The sequence below is a fragment of the Oncorhynchus kisutch genome, linkage group LG5 (genome assembly GCF_002021735.2).
Source record: "Oncorhynchus kisutch isolate 150728-3 linkage group LG5, Okis_V2, whole genome shotgun sequence".
NCBI lineage: Eukaryota > Metazoa > Chordata > Actinopteri > Salmoniformes > Salmonidae > Oncorhynchus > Oncorhynchus kisutch.
Window position 1 is genome coordinate 72606140 of NC_034178.2, and position 21032 is coordinate 72627171.

A 21032-nucleotide genomic window follows, 5' to 3' on the forward strand; every position below is an offset into this window, starting at 1 on the left:
AAGGATCTCTCTGTACTTTGCTCCCTTCATCTTTGCCTTGATCCTGACTAGTCTCCCAGTCCCTGCTGCTGAAAAACATCCCCACAGAATGATGCTACCACCACCATGCTTCACCGTAGAGATGGTGTCAGGTTTCCTCCAGACGTGACGCTTTGCATTCAGTCCAAAGAGTTCAATCTTGGTTTTATCTAACCAGAGAATCTTGTTTCTCATGGTCTGAGAGTCTTTATGTGCATTTTGGCAAACTCCAAGTGGGGGAGTGCTGCAGAGATGGTTGTTCTTTCTTGAAGGTTCTCCCATCTCCACAGAGGAACTCTGGAGCTCTGTCAGAGTGACCATCTGGTTCTTGGTCACCTCCCTGACCAAGGCTGTTCTCCCCCAATTGCTCAGTTTGGCCAGGTGGCCAGCTCTAGGAAGAGTCTTGGTGCTTCCAAACTTCTTATATTTAAGAATGATGGAGGTCACTGTGTTTTTGGAAAACTTAAAATGCTGCAGAAATGTCTGGGTACCCTTCCCCAGATCTGTGCCTCGACACAATCCTGTCTCAGAGCTCTACGTACAATTTCTTCGACCTCATGGCATGGTTTTTGCTCTGACATGCACTGTCAACTGTGGGACCTTACATAGACAGGTGTGTGCCTTTTCCAAATCATGTCCAATCAATTGAATTTATCACAGGTGGACTCCAATCAATTGGTAAAAACATCTCAAGGATGATCAATGGAAACAGGATGCACCTGAGCTCAATTTTGAGTCAATTTTATATATACACATTTGCAAACATTTCTAAACACCTGTTTTCACTGTCATTACGGGATATTGTGATGTCATTACGGGGTATTGTGATGTCATTACGGGGTATTGTGATGTCATTACGGGGTATTGTGATGTCATTATGGGGTATTGTGATGTCATTATGGGATATTGTGATGTCATTACGGGATATTGTGATGTCATTATGGGGTATTGTGATGTCATTATGGGGTATTGTGATGTCATTATGGGGTATTGTGATGTCATTATGGGGTATTGTGATGTCATTATGGGGTATTGTGATGTCATTACGGGGTATTGTGATGTCATTACGGGATATTGTGATGTCATTACGGGATATTGTGATGTCATTATGGGGTATTGTGATGTCATTATGGGGTATTGTGACGTCATTATGGGGTATTGTGACGTCATTATGGGGTATTGTGACGTCATTATGGGGTATTGTGACGTCATTATGGGGTATTGTGACGTCATTATGGGGTATTGTGATGTCATTATGGGGTATTGTGACGTCATTATGGGGTATTGTGATGTCATTATGGGGTATTGTGATGTCATTATGGGGTATTGTGTGTAGATGGATGAGGAAATATTAAATCCATTTTAGAATAAGGCTGTAACTTGAGTGGGAAAAGTCAAAGGGCCTGAATATTTCCTGAATGTTCTAATTAAAAAGCAAACCATCAGGTAACCAGATACTCTAGTGATGTTGTCAGAGTTCATTACAAACCAATGATATGCCGTATGCCTCATGCTATTGGTTCTCATCTTGGGCTACTAATGCCCCTGCAGGTACCTGGCCTATCCACGGGGGGGGGGGGGGTACTTGGAAAGATCATAGCTATACTGGATCAATTACCCATAAGGGAGCACTTACAGCAGAACAAAATGTGATTTGCGGTACAATAACCAAAAACGGGTTGAGAAGACGGACTGTAGTTGGTATAGACTGTTCAGAAAGATAAAACAGGGTGTACTTGCAGTGCCACGTGGGCCTGAAAACTGAGAAGGCGAATCCAATAATCTCAGGAGGCAGTTGTACACAAAAAGCCAATAAAACATGAAAAAGTTATGACCCGACGAGCTACAACGCCAACACAAGTCAAAGACTTGTGTTCTATTCACTGGCTAAATCATTACACAACACAGGTGCTGCTGGAGTCCAAGGCAAGTCTAGAGTAAGCCATGAATTTCCCAGCAGCCAACTCGTGTGGCAGTAATGTCCCCTAAAAATCATCCATTCCTTGCGGCCAAAGTGGCCATTGTGCCCTTGGGCTGAATATTATAATTCCCTTCTCCCGGGTGCCAATCGCCATGCTCTGATACACCTCTCACTTTCAAACACATACATTCATACATACACATAAGCACAATACATTTAAACAAACGTTTTCACAATTCCTGACAATTCCCTGTCTTAGGTCAGTTAGGATCACCACTTTATTTTAAGAATGTGAAATGTTAGAATAATAGTAGAGAGAATGATTTATTTCAGCTTTTATTTCTTTCATCACATTCCCAGTGGGTCAAAAGTACATACACTCAGTTTGTATTTGGTAGCATTGCCTTTAAATTGTTTTAACTTGGGTCAAACGTTTCAGGTAGCCTTCCACAAGCTTCCCACAATAAGTTGGGTGAATGTTGGCCCATTCCTCCTGACAGAGCTGGTGTACCCGAGTCAGGTTTGTTTTTTCTATAGGATTGAGGTCAGGGCTTTGTGATGGCCACTCCAATACCTTGACGTTGTTGTCCTTAAGCCATTTTGCCACAACTTTGGAAGTATGCTTGCAGTCATTGTCCATTTGGAAGACCCATTTGCGACCAAGCTTTAACTTCCTGACTGATGTCTTGAGATGTTGCTTCAATATATCCACGTAATTTTCCCATCCTCATGACGCCATCTATTTTGTGAATTGCACCAGTCCCTCCTGCAGCAAAGCACCCCCACAACATGATGCTGCCACCCCCGTGCTTCATGGTTGGGATGGATTTCTTCGGCTTGCAAGCCTCCCCCTTTTTCCTCCAAACATAACGATGGTCATTATGGCCAAACAGTTCTATTTTTGTTTCATCAGACCAGAGAACATTTCTCAAAAAAGTATGATCTTTGTCCCCATGTGCAGTTGCAAACCGTAGTCTGGCCTTATTATGGCGGTTTTGGAGCAGTGGCTTTTTCCTTGCTGAGCGGTCTTTCAGGTTATGTCGATATAGGACTAATTTTACTGTGGATATATATACTTTTGTACCTGTTTCCTCCAGCATCTTCACAAGGTCCTTTGCTGTTGTTCTGGGATTGATTTGCGCTTTAGGCACCAAAGTACGTTCATCTCTAGGAGACAGAACGAGTCTCCTTCCTGAGCGGTATGACGGCTTCGTGGTCCCATGGTGTTTATACTTGCGTACTATTGTTTGTACAGATGAATGTTGTACCTTCAGGCATTTGGAAATTGCAGATTTTTTCCCTGAGGTCCTGGCTGATTTCTTTTGAATTTCCCATGTCAGGCAAAGAGGCACTGAGTTGGAAGGCAGGTCTTGAAATACATCCACAGTAGAGGTCGACCGATTAATCGGAATAGCCGATTAATTAGGGCCGATTTCAAGTTTTCCTCCCTACAAGGCCTGTCTTTTTCCTCCCTACAAAGGCCTGTCTTTTTCCTCCCTACAAAGGCCTGTCTTTTTCCTCCCTACAAAGGCCTGTGTTTTTCCTGTTCAATGTGGGTCAGTGGGACATTCATCATGGTGTACAGTCAAGTTGTAGGTTGTCCTCGTTTAGCCAGCTCTAGTTATTGCTGTTATGAATCCCAGATGGCACCTATTATCTATATATAGTGCCCCTGTTGGCTGTGGTAAAAAAAAAAGTTATGTACTAGAAAGGGAATAGGGAGCGGTTTGGGATACACCAATGGACATTGACTTCAGTTAGCCAGCTGTACAGCTCCATTTCTTGGTGTCATGCCTCCATCACTTGGCTTACACGGTTGAATGGTTGACAGATGGGTGCTGATAGAAGTGATTAATTTTCAGGAGCAAAGTTGTTTGGTTTCACAGAGAGCAGGCACTCCTACACTGGGGTCACTGAACTAACGATCCGATGGCAGGCACACACACACACACTTCCCTCCGTTGCTCCTCACCCGGAAGAAGGGAAACCAGTAAGACATCTCAGGTCTGTGCTAATCAGTTTATCGACTCCCAACACCAGAGGCCATCTGCCTAGGACACCAGAGGCCATCTGCCTAGGACACCAGAGGCCATCTGCCTAGGACACCAGAGGCCATCTGCCTAGGACACCAGAGGCCATCTGCCTAGGACACCAGAGGCCATCTGCCTAGGACACCAGAGGCCATCTGCCTAGGACACCAGAGGCCATCTGCCTAGGACACCAGAGGCCATCTGCCTAGGACACCAGAGGCCATCTGCCTAGGACACCAGAGGCCATCTGTCTAGGACACCAGAGGCCATCTGCCTAGGACACCAAGGCCATCTGCCTAGGAAACCAAGGCCATCTGCCTAGGAACAGTGGGTTAACTGCCTGTTCAGGGGCAGAACGACAGGACACCCATGCCTAGGACACCAAGGCCATCTGCCTAGGACACCAAGGCCATTAACCAAAATAGCCAAATAAATTGATTTGAATAATACTCTTTATTCTGTTTAGAAAAACCATAAGTGTATGGGAAATGTACATAATGATCCTCCATGTCAAAGTGTAGGTGATAGACCTTGTGTTTTGACGACAGCTTCTCACGTCCACAACGATGCTGACATGATTGGGAAATAATACTTTCAATTACATATATAGGCTTAAACGCCAGTCATGTTCGACAAAATAAAATATATAGCGTCTTAAGGCTTGATTCTGTCGACATAAACGTGGCAGTGTTTTTTTTTCCCAGATAGGAGAGATAGGCGCCTGTTGCGCCGTCAACATTTTGAAACTATTCAACCCAAAATGTAATTGCTTAAAACCTGGACTTTTTGTTGTTGTTGATATTTTATGAGGCATGTATTTTTTCAAACTAGCCTAGACAAATTCCGACCATACGAATGTCGAGGGAGTTATTTAATAAACCCTTCCTCATGTACTATACTCCAATTCAAACTAGTTGGCTTTTTCCTCTCCTGTTCTATTGGTTTGCAAATCATCATTGTACAGCAGCCATGGACACAATCCTAGTCATATTAGCAACCCATGCTAGTAGATGATAATCCTAGTCATATTAGCAACCCATGCTAGTAGATGATAATCCTCGTCATATTAGCAACCCATGCTAGTAGATGATAATCCTAGTCATATTAGCAACCCATGCTAGTAGATGATAATCCTAGTCATATTAGCAACCCGTGCTAGTAGATGATAATCCTAGTCATATTAGCAACCCGTGCTAGTAGATGATAATCCTCGTCATATTAGCATCCCATGCTAGTGATGATAATCCTAGTCATATTAGCAACCCGTGCTAGTAGATGATAATCCTAGTCATATTAGCATCCCATGCTAGTTGATGATAATCCTAGTCATATTAGCAACCCGTGCTAGTAGATGATAATCCTAGTCATATTAGCAACCCGTGCTAGTAGATGATAATCCTCGTCATATTAGCATCCCATGCTAGTGATGATAATCCTAGTCATATTAGCAACCCGTGCTAGTAGATGATAATCCTAGTCATATTAGCATCCCATGCTAGTTGATGATAATCCTAGTCATATTAGCAACCCATGCTAGTTGATGATAATCCTAGTCATATTAGCAACCCATGCTAGTTGATGATAATCCTAGTCATATTAGCATCCCATGCTAATTGATAATCCTAGTCATATTAGCAACCCGTGCTAGTAGATGATAATCCTAGTCATATTAGCAACCCATGCTAGTTGATGATAATCCTAGTCATATTAGCATCCCATGCTAGTGATGATAATCCTAGTCATATTAGCAACCTGTGCTAGTAGATGATAATCCTAGTCATATTAGCATCCCATGCTAGTTGATGATAATCCTAGTCATATTAGCATCACATGCTAATTGATAATCCTAGTCATATTAGCATCCCATGCTAATTGATAATCCCAGTCATATTAGCATCCCATGCTAGTACATTATAATCCTCGTCATATTGGCATCCCATGCTAGTTGATGATAATCCTCGTCATATTAGCATCCCATGCTAGTTGATAATCCTAGTCATATTAGCATCCCATGCTAGTGGATAATAATCCTAGTCATATTAGCAACCCATGCTAGTTGATGATAATCCTAGTCATATTAGCATCCCGTGCTAATTGTTGCATCTTTAGATCTTCCCTCTTACGAAATTTCTAAAGGATATTTTCATTTGTCACATGAAACTGCTTGCATTTGCGGTGTGCTTTCGAGAACAATGTTTTTCCCGCTAATCTGCATTTTTGAACATTTGCCATATATAGCCTACGCGTTGCTGCACTTTATAATGTGAGCAACAAATTCTGTTGCATCAGAATCATTGCTTTTAAACTTTGTTTTAAGTACTGTGGTTGTATGAATTAGGGAACTATAGTCCCACAACTGACCCAGACTGCGTTAGGAATATTTCTTTCTCACACAGAAAGACGAGCTGACCAATAGAATAGTTTGGCTAAACCTTTTGTACTGTGGTGGGGGTAGTAGATTGACGTAGACTCGGCTGCTGTTCATCACTCGTCTTGTTGGAAAAAGTACATGTGGACAGTTCTTACGTCTTCAACGAGCTCCTCGGAAATTGGATAAGAAGGTTGCACGCTGTTTGCATCCCTGATGTGTCTGTCTTCAGTTGTTCGTCAGCGCTGTGAGGCCTGTGTGAGAAGGACCCGATCGATCACATGACAGGTATTGATTGGCTAATGAGAATTGAGATCTGAGAGACCCGTGTCCATTTGAACTTGTGAAAGTGATCAAAGCAGCACTCTCCACTGGTTGGCGTTTGGAGAGCCACAGTAATCATTTATTTTAATAACAAATTACAAAATGTTAGCTTCATAGGTAAATTATCAATTTTAAAGCTTTTGACATACCAAAAGAACAATAAGCCAATGCTAGTAATTGTCGCTTCATTCTCCATTGCGGTACGGGCAAATATAAACAGTTCATGTTTTTGTTTTTTTAAAGCAAAAAACCTGGCCAGATAATTTCAAGTCAAAGTTAAGTCCCCCGAGTCTTGATGCTCAAAGACAAGCAATTGTAATTTTCTATCAAGTCGGGTCTCAAGTTAAAGTCATGTGACTCCCGAGTCCACAACTCTACTAATGCAACACCTCTCTGTTCTATCTCAACTATTCCAATTAATGGAAAACCATTTAAACCCAATCACTGGAATCCCGTTTTACAAAGTAGCAATTGACCGAGGATATTACATTAGTTAATGGAGTTAAAAGCCAGTAGCTTAAAACTCAAGTAATACGGAGAATAAATGTAATCTATATGTAGATATGTTTAATGACCCAATGATGCAGAATTACTGCTTTAGTCCCTGCTCACAATAGCGAACCTCTGGTATATTGTCCCTCCCAGTGAGATAAAAGCCTGCTACTTGCTACAGACACTTTCTTAGCATTGCTGAGCAGTGTAAAATTATAAAATAAAATTCCATGTGAATTCACAATGAAGCTGCACTGCAGCCAGGAACGGGTTGGATATTACGGTGCGTCACTGTCAGATTGTTAGGCATCGCACCTGCACTACTGACCCGTGCTTCTACACCTGCATTGCTTGCTGTTTGGGGTTTTAGGCTGGGTTTCTGTACAGCACTTTGAGATATCAGCTGATGTACGAAGGGCTTTATAAATACATTTGATTTGATTTTGATTTACTACTGACCTGTACTACAACTACAGACATGTACTACCACTACTGACCTGTACTACTGACCTGTACTACTGACCTGGACTATAACTACTGGCCTGTACTATCACTACTGACCTGTACTACAACTACTGGCCTGGACTATAACTACTGGCCTGTACTACCACTACTGACCTGCACTACCACTACTGACCTGTACTACTGACCTGCCCTACTGACCTGCCCTACTGACCTGTACTACCACTACTGACCTGTACTACTGACCTGTACTACCACGACTGACCTGTACTACTGACCTGGACTATAACTACTGACCTGTACTACCACTACTGACCTGTACTATAACTACTGACCTGTACTGTAACTACTGACCTGTACTACCACTACTGACCTGTACTACTGACCTGTACTACTGACCTGGACTACCGACCTGGACTACCACTACTGACCTGTACTACTGACCTGGACTACCACTACTGACCTGGACTATAACTACTGACCTGTACTACTGACCTGGACTATAACTACTGACCTGTACTACTGACCTGGACTACCACTACTGACCTGAACTACTGACCTGTACTACAACTACTGACCTGTACTACAACTACTGACCTGTACTACAACTACTGACCTGTACTACAACTACTGACCTGTACTACAACTACTGACCTGTACTACAACTACTGACCTGTACTACAACTACTGACCTGTACTACAACTACTGACCTGTACTACAACTACTGACCTGTACTACAACTACTGACCTGTACTACAACTACTGACCTGTACTACAACTACTGACCTGTACTACAACTACTGACCTGTACTACAACTACTGACCTGCACTACTGACCTGCACTACTGACCTGCACTACTGACCTGCACTACTGACCTGCACTACTGACCTGCACTACTGACCTGCACTATAACTACTACTAGTAGTACAGGTCAGTAGTACAGGTCAGTGGTAGTAGTACAGGTCAGTAGTGGTAGACCTGTACTAGTGACCTGTACCACCACTACTGACCTGTACCACCACTACTGACCTGTACCACCACATGCTAGCTCTCTAGGAACAGGGTTGGAGTTAAAACCTACAGGATGCTAGCTCTCTAGGAACAGGGTTGGAGTTAAAACCTACAGGATGATAGCTCTCTAGGAACAGGGTTGGAGTTAAAACCTACAGGATGATAGCTCTCTAGGAACAGGGTTGGAGAGTCCTGCTCTACAAACACTGTTATTATTATTTGACCCTGCTGGTCATCTATGAACAACCATCTGGTCTTGTACTCTAATAATCAACACCCGGCACAGCCAGACGAGGACTGACCACCCCCCACAGAGCCTGGTTCCTGCCTGTCTAGGGACTTTTCCCTAGCCACTGTGCTTCTGCATTGCATGCTCTTTTTTGGTTTTAGGCCGGGTTTCTTTATAAGCACTTCGTGACATCTGCCGATGTAGAAAAGGGTTTTATAAAAATGAATTTCATTTAATTGAAGTGCTGAAGTGCGCGTTCGTGCGTTAAGTGCTTTCTGCCCTCACTGAGACAGAGAAGTAACAGATGTACAATATCACACACTAATCCTGCTCTGTGATCTGAAGACAGCCGTGAACCTGACAGCAACTTAACACTAAGTGAAGTATGAATATGTAGATAATATTAGAACATGGGATAAAGAGGTGACTAAACGGGGTGTTAAGAAAGAACATCTGTCAACCGACAGGCTAAAAATCAGTCGGTTCGGGTTCATCTAGGGTGACACAAGACGGTAAACAGTTTTTCTCAACCAAAAGAAATACCGATGTCTTTGTGTGTGTCATGACGTTGGCCTGTAGGTAAGGTTTATGACCCCCCCCCCCCATCAATACCTTTCTCCCCTCTCTCTCTCTTGATTCTACTGAAGGACTCTTGAATAGCCTTTGTTAAACAGAGAGTCTGGCAACATCAAACAAGTGGAGGGAAAGGAACCACATTTCGGTAATAGAACCAGTTGAAAATATGCGTTGGTACTGAATGAATATGATGTCAGTTCGGTTGTCATCTAAGACATTATGACTGATGACAGGACGATATAAACTGTATCGGGGAAAGTCTACACATTCTAGTTATCAGATTCACATGGAATTGTTGTGCAATTTAAAATGTTTGAATATGAAACTATTTGTGAAATCTAATTTTAGCTTCCAAATGAGAGAATTGGGTTTTCATAAGGTTAGGGCTCTGCTCAATCAGTGGCCCGCCCCTGTGAAGAGACCTTGGTTATAAACTATGAAACAAACCCTTCTCTCCCTTCATTATATATTCCATTGACAAAAATGTAACCTTCTGTTACGAGGACAATAGGACGACGGTCCATACGCTGAAAAGGACTAACATGTCAACTACAGAACTAAGCCAACCTCAGCGTGAGCTTTGGCTGTGAATGGTATGAACTTTGAACTCTTAGTTACTAAAGAAGTGAGACATCCTAGCCGTTGAGTTAGCAACAGCAGCTGTAAACGTGGGCTAGGAAAGGATGGACGACGTATCCAGTCTAACACACAATGAAGATACTACAACGTATTCAATTTACCACCAGAGACATTCTTCCGAGGACAGGAAGATCTCGGTTGGCCAACACCGCCAACATCTACGACCAACCTACCGAAGCGCAGCTCAGAGTAAATATTTATTGCATTTTCCTTTTCCAAATGGGCGGTAATTTAGAATGCATAAGATGCTGTATTAACGATAGCACAGCTTCGCCCTTTGTTCCTCAGTCTTCCCGCTCTTTCACTCAAACCCCGCCCCTTTTCCTTTGTGTAACCAGCCGTCATGTAATCTGCGTCCACCAGGGACGTTTTCTGTAATAATATAATAATAATTAGCATTCTGTGTTAATGTAATTCTGTGTGATTAGTTAGGTATTTAGTCAATAAATAAACCCAATTTTGTATTGCTGATTCAACCTGTTTGTGAAGATAACCAAGAATTTACAACTTTCAGATGAGACTGAAATAAGGTGACGATTAATATTGACTGCTATTGATGTAAAATATTACTAGGTCTTTAAGAGTTTATTCGGAAGATAACTGCTCTATAAATATTATTTCGTGGTGCCCCGACTCTCTAGTTAATTACATTTACATGATTAGCTCAATCAGGTAATATTAATAACAGAGAAATAATTTTATAGAATAGCATGTCATATCACTTAATCCGACATAGACAAAGACACGACATGTGCTTTAGTTGATGATAGTATTATGTGAAAATGTAAAAGGTCTCAAAATGGACCCAGGAGGCTAAATGGACCCAGGAGGTTCAAAAAAGCCCTTCTCCTGCCTTCATTGATAGAGTAGTTCAGGGAAATATCAAATATTATCCACTGAAAAGATAACAATATGTTTTATATATAGCTTAATAATAATTGTAATATTATCCTATTTATCAGTGTGTCTGAGCAGTCAGCAGGTGTTAAATGCAACCAGAGGCCTCCAGCAGCAATACACTAGTCATGTATTGTCTGATACCTGGCTTCTGTTCCGGCAAGGAGCTGTAATATCTCAGTAATTGGATTTTCTTGACAGAGCCTCATAACACCCCGGTTTTGGCTGTGATGGGTGCAATTGTGAGCCTTTTACAGACAGGAGAGAGGGAGGGAGGGAAAGAAAGAGCAAGAGAGAGGAGAAAGGAGAGGAGAAAATGAGAAAGAGAGACTGAGTGAGAGGAGGGAGTGAGTGAGAAAAAGATGAAGGAAAGAAAATCATATCATCTAGCCTCGTGTTGTTTGCCTACCGGTCGGGGTGACTGCCTGGGGTGACTGTCAGATGTTTTACCTCTCTCTCGCTCTACTCATGTGATGATAAGAGACAATGGCATCTGCGTCAGACCTTCAGCTACATCACACCTACAAAATGGGAACACACGTACTGCAACTGGAGCGACTGAATGCTCAACTTATCTAGACGATCTCATAGGAGTAAAAGAGGGGGACGGCGAGAGAACGAGAGCAAGACAAGAGACACAAAGGAGACAAGCTCGCCATTTGTAAAAGGTCTGAAGATCCCTGTGTCGTCAGGATTCAAATCTACCACAGTAGGTTACAGTCAATAACTAAGGAGGAAAAGTCTACTCCATGTAAGACAATTGAAATCCACTCAAGTTCAAAATGTAAATTGTAGAGTACATCCTTCACAGCTTTTAAAATGTTATGTCATGTTGAAATTGCAACAGCCCAAAAATGCTTTACCACATTACAGAAACCCCCCCCCCCCCCCCAAGAGTATGGGTATGTCTCAAATGGCACCCTCTTCACTATATATTTTATTCACCTCATTTTTCAGCATTGCTATGGGACCAGACAGACTAGTTAACTAGCTAGTTGGGGGCTACAGATGGGTTCACTAATGTTAGCTCGCTAGCTAGTTGGGGGCTACAGATGGTTTAGCTAACGCAAGCTAGCTAGATAGTTGGGAGGCACAGCTGGGCTAGCTAACATTAGCTAGCTAGGAAGTTGGGGGCTACAGATGGGTTAGCTAACGCAAGCTAGCTAGATAGTTGGGAGGCACAGCTGGGCTAGCTAACATTAGCTAGCTAGGAAGTTGGGGGCTACAGATGGGTTAGCTAACGCAAGCTAGCTAGATAGTTGGGAGGCACAGCTGGGCTAGCTAACATTAGCTAGCTAGGAAGTTGGGGGCTACAGATGGTTTAGCTAACGCAAGCTAGCTAGATAGTTGGGAGGCACAGCTGGGCTAGCTAACATTAGCTAGCTAGGAAGTTGGGGGCTACAGATGGTTTAGCTAACGCAAGCTAGCTAGATAGTTGGGAGGCACAGCTGGGCTAGCTAACATTAGCTAGCTAGGAAGTTGGGGGCTACAGATGGGTTAGCTAATGTTAGCTAGCTAAGAACTGTTTTTGCATACATGCATGCTACACAGTGCCTGTGGGAGAAGATTGGATAAGTTCAGATAAGCCAAAAGCAAATGGATAATGTCTAAACCAGAAATGAAGAAGAGAACATCCCCAGAAAAATCGATCGATAGACCACTCAGCCGGAGCCTACGCTCCGTCCCAAATGCAACCCTACCCCCTACATAGTGAACTACCTATGTGTGTACTACCTAGACCTATTACAGTCCAACCCTGACCAGAGAACTGACTGGTATTACAGTTGAGACACAGGCCTATTACAGTCCAACCCTGACCAGAGAACTGACTGGTATTACAGTTGAGACACAGGCCTATTACAGTCCAACCCTGACCACAGAACTGACTGGTATTACAGTTGAGACACAGGCCTATTACAGTCCAACCCTGACCAGAGAACTGACTGGTATTACAGTTGAGACACAGGCCTATTACAGTCCAACCCTGACCAGAGAACTGACTGGTATTACAGTTGAGACACAGGCCTATTACAGTCCAACCCTGACCAGAGAACTGACTGGTATTACAGTTGAGACACAGGCCTATTACAGTCCAACCCTGACCAGAGAACTGACTGGTATTACAGTTGAGACACAGGCCTATTACAGTCCAACCCTGACCACAGAACTGACTGGTATTACAGTTGAGACACAGGCCTATTACAGTCCAACCCTGACCAGAGAACTGACTGGTATTACAGTTGAGACACAGGCCTATTACAGTCCAACCCTGACCACAGAACTGACTGGTATTACAGTTGAGACACAGGCCTATTACAGTCCAACCCTGACCAGAGAACTGACTGGTATTACAGTTGAGACACAGGCCTATTACAGTCCAACCCTGACCACAGAACTGACTGGTGTTTCAATTCACTGGGATAGACAATAATGAGGACAGGATAGGACTGCTCTCTCTCGTTACACTCACACACACACAGTGATCTGGTTAGAGGTGGCATGCTAGGCAGGGAGATTACAGCCTGCTCGCCTCCCAGTCCAGTCCTGACCAACCCACCACCATACAATTACCGGAGAACCAGCAGGATACAGACTATTAACAGCAGAGTACAAAGGACAGGGTTTTACACATGTCCAACTATTGCAAAGGACCTGTACAATTTTTTTTTGTTATAATGTTTGAGCCACTCGGATAATATAAGAACAAGGCATACTGGCAATTTACTTGCATAATTGAAGGAAATTACATTTCAAATTCACATTTTTCGCTCAGCCCCATGACAAAATGTATGAATGGCAACGACCTAGCTTTAAAACTAACACGTTCTCTCTGACCCCGTGGCAAAATGTTGAGAACTGCATGCAAGAGGGCCTCCAAAACCAAAGAGGGCCTCCAAAACCAAAGAGGGCCTCCAAAACCAAAGAGGGCCTCCAAAACCAAAGAGGGCCTCCAAAACCATGCTATTGGCCACGTCCACTACCGACCCCCCCCCCCAGAGCAAATACAGCGTGTTTATTCACTTACCCTTGTCTCTCACAGTCCACCAGGATCCTCACCAGAATTCCTGTCACAGCCACTAGGATGGGATAGTGGTCGACGCTCTCTAGGCCTGGACACCAGGAACACAGAGAAAGACATTGTTCACGTCTCCAGGTACAAAGAATTGCAAAAGCGTCATATAAATTTGAAATATTACATTATCTTTATTTGATTTAAGATGATTATCTACTTCCCCAGAGTCAAATTAACTTGTGGGATACAATGTGTAAGTCTCTGCGTCTAGTATGAACGAAGATAAAAGATAGTTTTGTGAGACAAAGCTAACTAGCATGCTAGCTGTTCTCAGACTTACAGTCATTGTGCTCAGTTAGCAATTGCGCTAACGCTAGTTAGCAACTTCCTTGACACTGCACGCTGAGACATGGTTTCCATGAGTTTATCATCTGATTCTGGGAAAGTAGATAACGGGTTTCATTGGAGACAGAATTTACACAAAGAAAGGGGCCATGAGACTTTACTCAAAGCCTTTCAGTGACTTTTTTGTGGGGGGGGGGGGGGGGGGAATCTGTCAGATAGCAAAGGGTTTGATATTCCAGATCAGTGTGATTCTCCCCATAAAAACACACAAATAAAACAGATTATTGGAGTCAGGGGTAAAGCGGGTGACTCAGGATAACATTTGGAACTGAGAGCAAAGTGTATCTGCCAAACGAGCAATTGTCTCCAGCCCCTCGAGGACCTTAGTGCCCATCAGTAAAGTACCAGACACACACGCACACAAAATTCCTAGAAGAAGACCCTCCACACATCAGTCAGCACAATGACCACAGTGGCTGTGAATAATGCATCACACAGCTCCATGTTGTCATTTCTGATGAATGGCTCTGCTGGGTTGGATCCAACCTTCATTTCCTGCAGCTAAAGTGAATGATCTGATTTTTCACACATCAGAGTGTAAGTAGTAACCGTAGCCCGGGGAAAACACCCGCTAACAGAAGTGTGTGATATTAATATAGCTCAGGCCAGGAGAACAATCGAGGGCATCTCAGAATCTTTCGGACTGTGTGTGATGTGTTATGATTGACCAGTGGGTACAGTATGTCTGTCTGCATCAGATTGACCAGTGGTACAGTACGTCTGTCTGCATTATATTGACCAGTGGGTACATTATGTCTGTCTGCATTATATTGACCAGTGGGTACAGTATGTCTGTCTGCATTATATTGACCAGTGGTACAGTATGTCTGTCTGCATCAGATTGACCAGTGGGTACAGTATGTCTGTCTGCATCAGATTGACCAGTGGGTACAGTATGTCTGTCTGCATCAGATTGACCAGTGGTACAGTACGTATGTCTGCATTATATTGACCAGTGGGTACATTATGTCTGTCTGCATTATATTGACCAGTGGTACAGTATGTCTGTCTGCATTATATTGACCAGTGGTACAGTATGTCTGTCTGCATCAGATTGACCAGTGGGTACAGTATGTCTGTCTGCATCAGATTGACCCAGTGGGTACAGTATGTCTGTCTGCATCAGATTGACCAGTGGGTACAGTATATCTGTCTGCATCAGATTGACCAGTGGGTACATTATGTCTGTCTGTATCAGATTGACCAGTGGGTACATTATGTCTGTCTGCATCAGATTGACCAGTGGGTACAGTATATCTGTCTGCATCAGATTGACCAGTGGGTACAGTATGTCTGTCTGCATCAGATTGACCAGTGGGTACAGTGTTTCTGTCTGCATCAGATTGACCAGTGGGTACAGTATGTCTGTCTGCATCAGATTGACCAGTGGGTACAGTATGTCTGTCTGCATCAGATTGACCAGTGGGTACAGTATGTCTGTCTGCATCAGATTGACCAGTGGGTACAGTATATCGGTCTGCATCAGATTGACCCAGTGGGTACAGTATGTCTGTCTGCATCAGATTGACCCAGTGGGTACAGTATATCTGTCTGCATCAGATTGACCAGTGGGTACAGTATGTCTGTCTGCATCAGATTGACCCAGTGGGTACAGTATATCTGTCTGCATCAGATTGACCAGTGGGTACAGTATATCTGTCTGCATCAGATTGACCAGTGGGTACAGTATGTCTGTCTGCATCAGATTGACCAGTGTGTACAGTATATCTGTCTGCATCAGATTGACCAGTGGGTACAGTATGTCTGTCTGCATCAGATTGACCAGTGGGTACAGTATATCTGTCTGCATCAGATTGACCAGTGGGTACAGTATGTCTGTCTGCATCAGATTGACCAGTGGGAACAGTATATCTGTCTGCATCAGATTGACCAGTGGGTACAGTATGTCTGTCTGCATCAGATTGACCAGCGGGTACAGTATGTCTGTCTGCATCAGATTGACCAGTGGGTACAGTATATCTGTCTGCATCAGATTGACCAGTGGGTACAGTATGTCTGTCTGCATCAGATTGACCAGTGGGTACACTATATCTGTCTGCATCAGATTGACCAGTGGGTACAGGATATCTGTCTGCATCTGTAGTGGTATAACACTGCAGGGGTAATAGCAGTTACAGATTTTAGAATGTCAATAGCAGACTTGGTGAAAGATTTGGTGTAATCACTGTACTTATACTATTACTTGTTTAATACTGCAATACTACTAGAAGTATACAATAATATTGGGAGTATGAGAAATTACCTGGGAGACGGAGGTTGACCACACGGTCGAAGAGGTTCCTCTCTGCGGTCACTCTGTTTAACACCTGGTTCAGAAGCTGGAGACAGAGAAAGAGAGAGACAGACAGGGAGAGAAGGAAGGATTGAGGGAGGGAGAGAGAGAGGAAGGAATGAGGGAGGGAGAGAGAGAGGAAGGAATGAGGGAGAGAGAGAGAGGAAGGATTGAGGGCGAGAGAGAGAGAGAGGAAGGATTGAGGGCGAGAGAGAGAGAGAGGAAGGATTGAGGGCGAGAGAGAGAGAGAGGAAGGATTGAGGGCGAGAGAGAGAGAGAGAGAGGAAGGATTGAGGGAGGGAGAGAGAGAGGAAGGAATGAGAGAGAGAGAGAGAGGAAGGTTGAGGGAGGGAGAGAGAGGAAGGAATGAGAGAGAGAGAGAGGAAGGAATGAGGGAGAGAGAGAGAGAGAGAGGAAGGAATGAGGGAGAGAGAGAGAGAGAGAGAGGAAGGAATGAGGGAGAGAGAGAGAGAGAGAGGAAGGAATGAGGGAGAGAGAGAGAGAGAGGAAGGAATGAGGGAGAGAGAGAGAGAGAGAGGAAGGAATGAGGGAGAGAGAGAGAGAGAGAGGAAGGAATGAGGGAGAGAGAGAGAGAGAGAGGAAGGAATGAGGGAGAGAGAGAGAGAGAGGAAGGAATGAGGGAGAGAGAGAGAGAGAGGAAGGATTGAGGGAGAGAGAGAGAGAGGAAGGGTTGAGGGAGAGAGAGAGAGGAAGGGTTGAGGGAGAGAGAGAGAGGACGGGTTGAGGGAGAGAGAGAGAGGAAGGAATGAGGGAGAGAGAGAGGAAGGAATGAGGGAGAGAGAGGGAGAGAGAGAGAGAGAGAGGGAGAGAGGAAGGAATGAGGGAGAGAGAGAGGAAGGAATGAGGGAGAGAGAGGAAGGAATGATGGAGAGAGAGAGAGAGGAAGGATTGAGGGAGAGAGAGAGAGGAAGGAATGAGGGAGAGAGAGAGAGAGAGGAAGGAATGAGGGAGAGAGAGAGAGGAAGGAATGAGGGAGAGAGAGAGAGAGGAAGGAATGAGGGAGAGAGAGAGAGAGAGAGAGAGGAAGGAATGAGGGAGAGAGAGAGAGAGAGGAAGGATTGAGGGAGAGAGAGAGAGAGAGGAAGGATTGAGGGAGAGAGGAAGGATTGAGGGAGAGAGAGAGAGGAAGGGTTGAGGGAGAGAGAGAGAGGAAGGGTTGAGGGGGAGAGAGAGAAAGGAATGAGGGAGAGAGAGAGAGAGAGGAAGGAATGAGGGAGAGAGAGAGAGGAAGGAATGAGGGAGAGAGAGAGAGGAAGGAATGAGGGAGGGAGAGAGAGGAAGGAATGAGGGAGAGAGAGAGAGGAAGGAATGAGGGAGAGAGAGAGAGAGAGGAAGGAATGAGGGAGAGAGAGAGGAAGGAATGAAGGAGAGAGAGAGAGGAAGGAATGAGGGAGAGAGAGAGAGAGGAAGGAATGAGGGAGAGAGAGAGAGGAAGGATTGAGGGAGAGAGAGAGAGAGGAAGGATTGAGGGCAAGAGAGAGAGAGGAAGGAATGAGGGAGAGAGAGAGAGAGGAAGGAATGAGGGAGAGAGAGAGAGAGGAAGGAATGAGGGAGAGAGAGAGAGAGGAAGGAATGAGGGAGAGAGAGAGGAAGGAATGAAGGAGAGAGAGAGAGGAAGGAATGAGGGAGAGAGAGAGAGGAAGGAATGAGGGAGAGAGAGAGAGGCAGGAATGAGGGAGAGAGAGAGAGGAAGGAATGAGGGAGGGAGAGAGAGAGGAAGGAATGATGGAGAGAGAGAGAGGAAGGTTTGAGGGAGAGAGAGAGAGGAAGGATTGAGGGAGAGAGAGAGAGGAAGGATTGAGGGAGAGAGAGAGAGGAAGGTTGAGGGAGAGAGAGAGAGAGGAAGGAATGAGGGAGAGAGAGAGGAAGGAAAGAGGGAGAGGAAGGAATGAGGGAGAGGAAGGAATGAGGGAGAGGAAGGAATGAGGGAGAGAGAGAGGAAGGAAGGAATGAGGGAGAGAGAGAGGAAGGAAAGCAAGACAGAGAAAAAGGGAGGGGGTTACAAACCATTCAATAGTTCTTATTTCAATTAAAAGAAACAGACCAGAAAGTAAAAGCAGATCGTGTGTCTGTATTGTCTAGATCCATTTATCATTGTTTCCATTGCTCTGGTCGAGAATCTGTTCATCCTGCACCTGATGAATCATTCAATCAGCCGGAATAAGAGCGCCTTAGATTATCAGGACTGGGCGGGCACACTAAGTGGGTGAGGGAGGGAGGATGGAGGGAGAACCTTAATCTGTCACTATCAACCAATTCACATGCTATATATGAATTGGTAATACCAGGGTTGGTAAATAGACCAGTACCTGGTAATACCAGGGTTTGTAAATAGACCAGTACCTGGTAATACCAGGGTTGGTAAATAGACCAGTACCTGGTAATACCAGGGTTGGTAAATAGACCAGTACCTGTAATACCAGGGTTGGTAAATAGACCAGTACCTGGTAATACCAGGGTGGTAAATAGACCAGTACCTGGTAATACCAGGGTTGGTAAATAGACCAGTACCTGGTAATACCAGGGTTGGTAAATAGACCAGTACCTGGTAATACCAGGGTTGGTAAATAGACCAGTACCTGGTAATACCAGGGTTGGTAAATAGACCAGTACCTGGTAATACCAGGGTTGGTAAATAGACCAGTACCTGGTAATACCAGGGTTGGGTAAATAGACCAGTACCTGGTAATACCAGGGTTGGTAAATAGACCAGTACCTGGTAATACCAGGGTGGTAAATAGACCAGTACCTGGTAATACCAGGGTTGGTAAATAGACCAGTACCTGGTAATACCAGGGTTGGTAAATAGACCAGTACCTGGTAATACCAGGGTTGGTAAATAGACCAGTACCTGGTAATACCAGGGTTGGTAAATAGACCAGTACCTGGTAATACCAGGGTTGGTAAATAGACCAGTACCTGGTAATACCAGGGTTGGTAAATAGACCAGTACCTGGTAATACCAGGGTTGGTAAATAGACCAGTACCTGGTAATACCAGGGTTGGTAAATAGACCAGTAACCTGGTAATACCAGGGTTGGTAAATAGACCAGTACCTGGTAATACCAGGGTTGGTAAATAGACCAGTACCTGGTAATACCAGGGTTGGTAAATAGACCAGTACCTGGTAATACCAGGGTTGGTAAATAGACCAGTACCTGGTAATACCAGGGTTGGTAAATAGACCAGTACCTGGTAATACCAGGGTTGTAAATAGACCAGTACCTGGTAATACCAGGGTTGTAAATAGACCAGTACCTGGTATACCAGGGTTTGTAAATAGGACCAGTACCCTGGTAATACCAGGGGTTTGTAAATAGACCAGTACCTGGTAATACCAGGGTTTGTAAATAGACCAGTACCTGGTAATACCAGGGTTTGTAAATAGACCAGTACCTGGTAATACCAGGGTTTGTAAATAGACCAGTACCTGGTAATACCAGGGTTTGTAAATAGACCAGTACCTGGTAATACCAGGGTTGGTAAATAGACCAGTACCTGGTAATACCAGGGTTGGTAAATAGACCAGTACCTGGTAATACCAGGGTTGGTAAATAGACCAGTACCTGGTAATACCAGGGTTGGTAAATAGACCAGTACCTGGTAATACCAGGGTTTGTAAATAGACCAGTACCTGGTAATACCAGGGTTGGTAAATAGACCAGTACCTGGTAATACCAGGGTTGGTAAATAGACCAGTACCTGGTAATACCAGGGTTGGTAAATAGACCAGTACCTGGTAATACCAGGGTTGGTAAATAGACCAGTACCTGGTAATACCAGGGTTTGTAAATAGACCAGTACCTGGTAATACCAGGGTTTGTAAATAGACCAGTACCTGGTAATATCAGGGTTGGTAAATAGACCAGTACCTGGTAATACCAGGGTTGGTAAATAGACCAGTACCTGGTAATACCAGGGTTGGTAAATAGACCAGTACCTGGTAATACCAGGGTTGGTAAATAGACCAGTACCTGGTAATACCAGGGTTGGTAAATAGACCAGTACCTGGTAATACCAGGGTTTGTAAATAGACCAGTACCTGGTAATACCAGGGTTGGTAAATAGACCAGTACCTGGTAATACCAGGGTTGGTAAATAGACCAGTACCTGGTAATACCAGGGTTTGTAAATAGACCAGTACCTGGTAATACCAGGGTTTGTAAATAGACCAGTACCTGGTAATATCAGGGTTGGTAAATAGACCAGTACCTGGTAATACCAGGGTTGGTAAATAGACCAGTACCTGGTAATACCAGGGTTGGTAAATAGACCAGTACCTGGTAATACCAGGGTTGGTAAATAGACCAGTACCTGGTAATACCAGGGTT

General features: G+C 44.1%; 1 protein-coding gene across 3 annotated transcripts in view; it reads right to left on the reverse strand.

The window, feature by feature from the left end:
* rnf123 (ring finger protein 123) overlaps positions 1 to 21032 on the reverse strand; it is a 292970-nt gene that overhangs the window by 163402 nt on the left and 108536 nt on the right. For all 3 annotated transcript variants that reach the window (XM_031825763.1, XM_031825765.1, XM_031825764.1), the window contains exons 33-34: positions 16651 to 16726; positions 13995 to 14079 (exon numbers count right to left, since the gene is read on the reverse strand). In XM_031825763.1, the coding sequence (XP_031681623.1) occupies positions 13995 to 14079; positions 16651 to 16726 (161 nt within the window). The remainder of the gene's footprint in view (positions 1 to 13994; positions 14080 to 16650; positions 16727 to 21032) is intronic.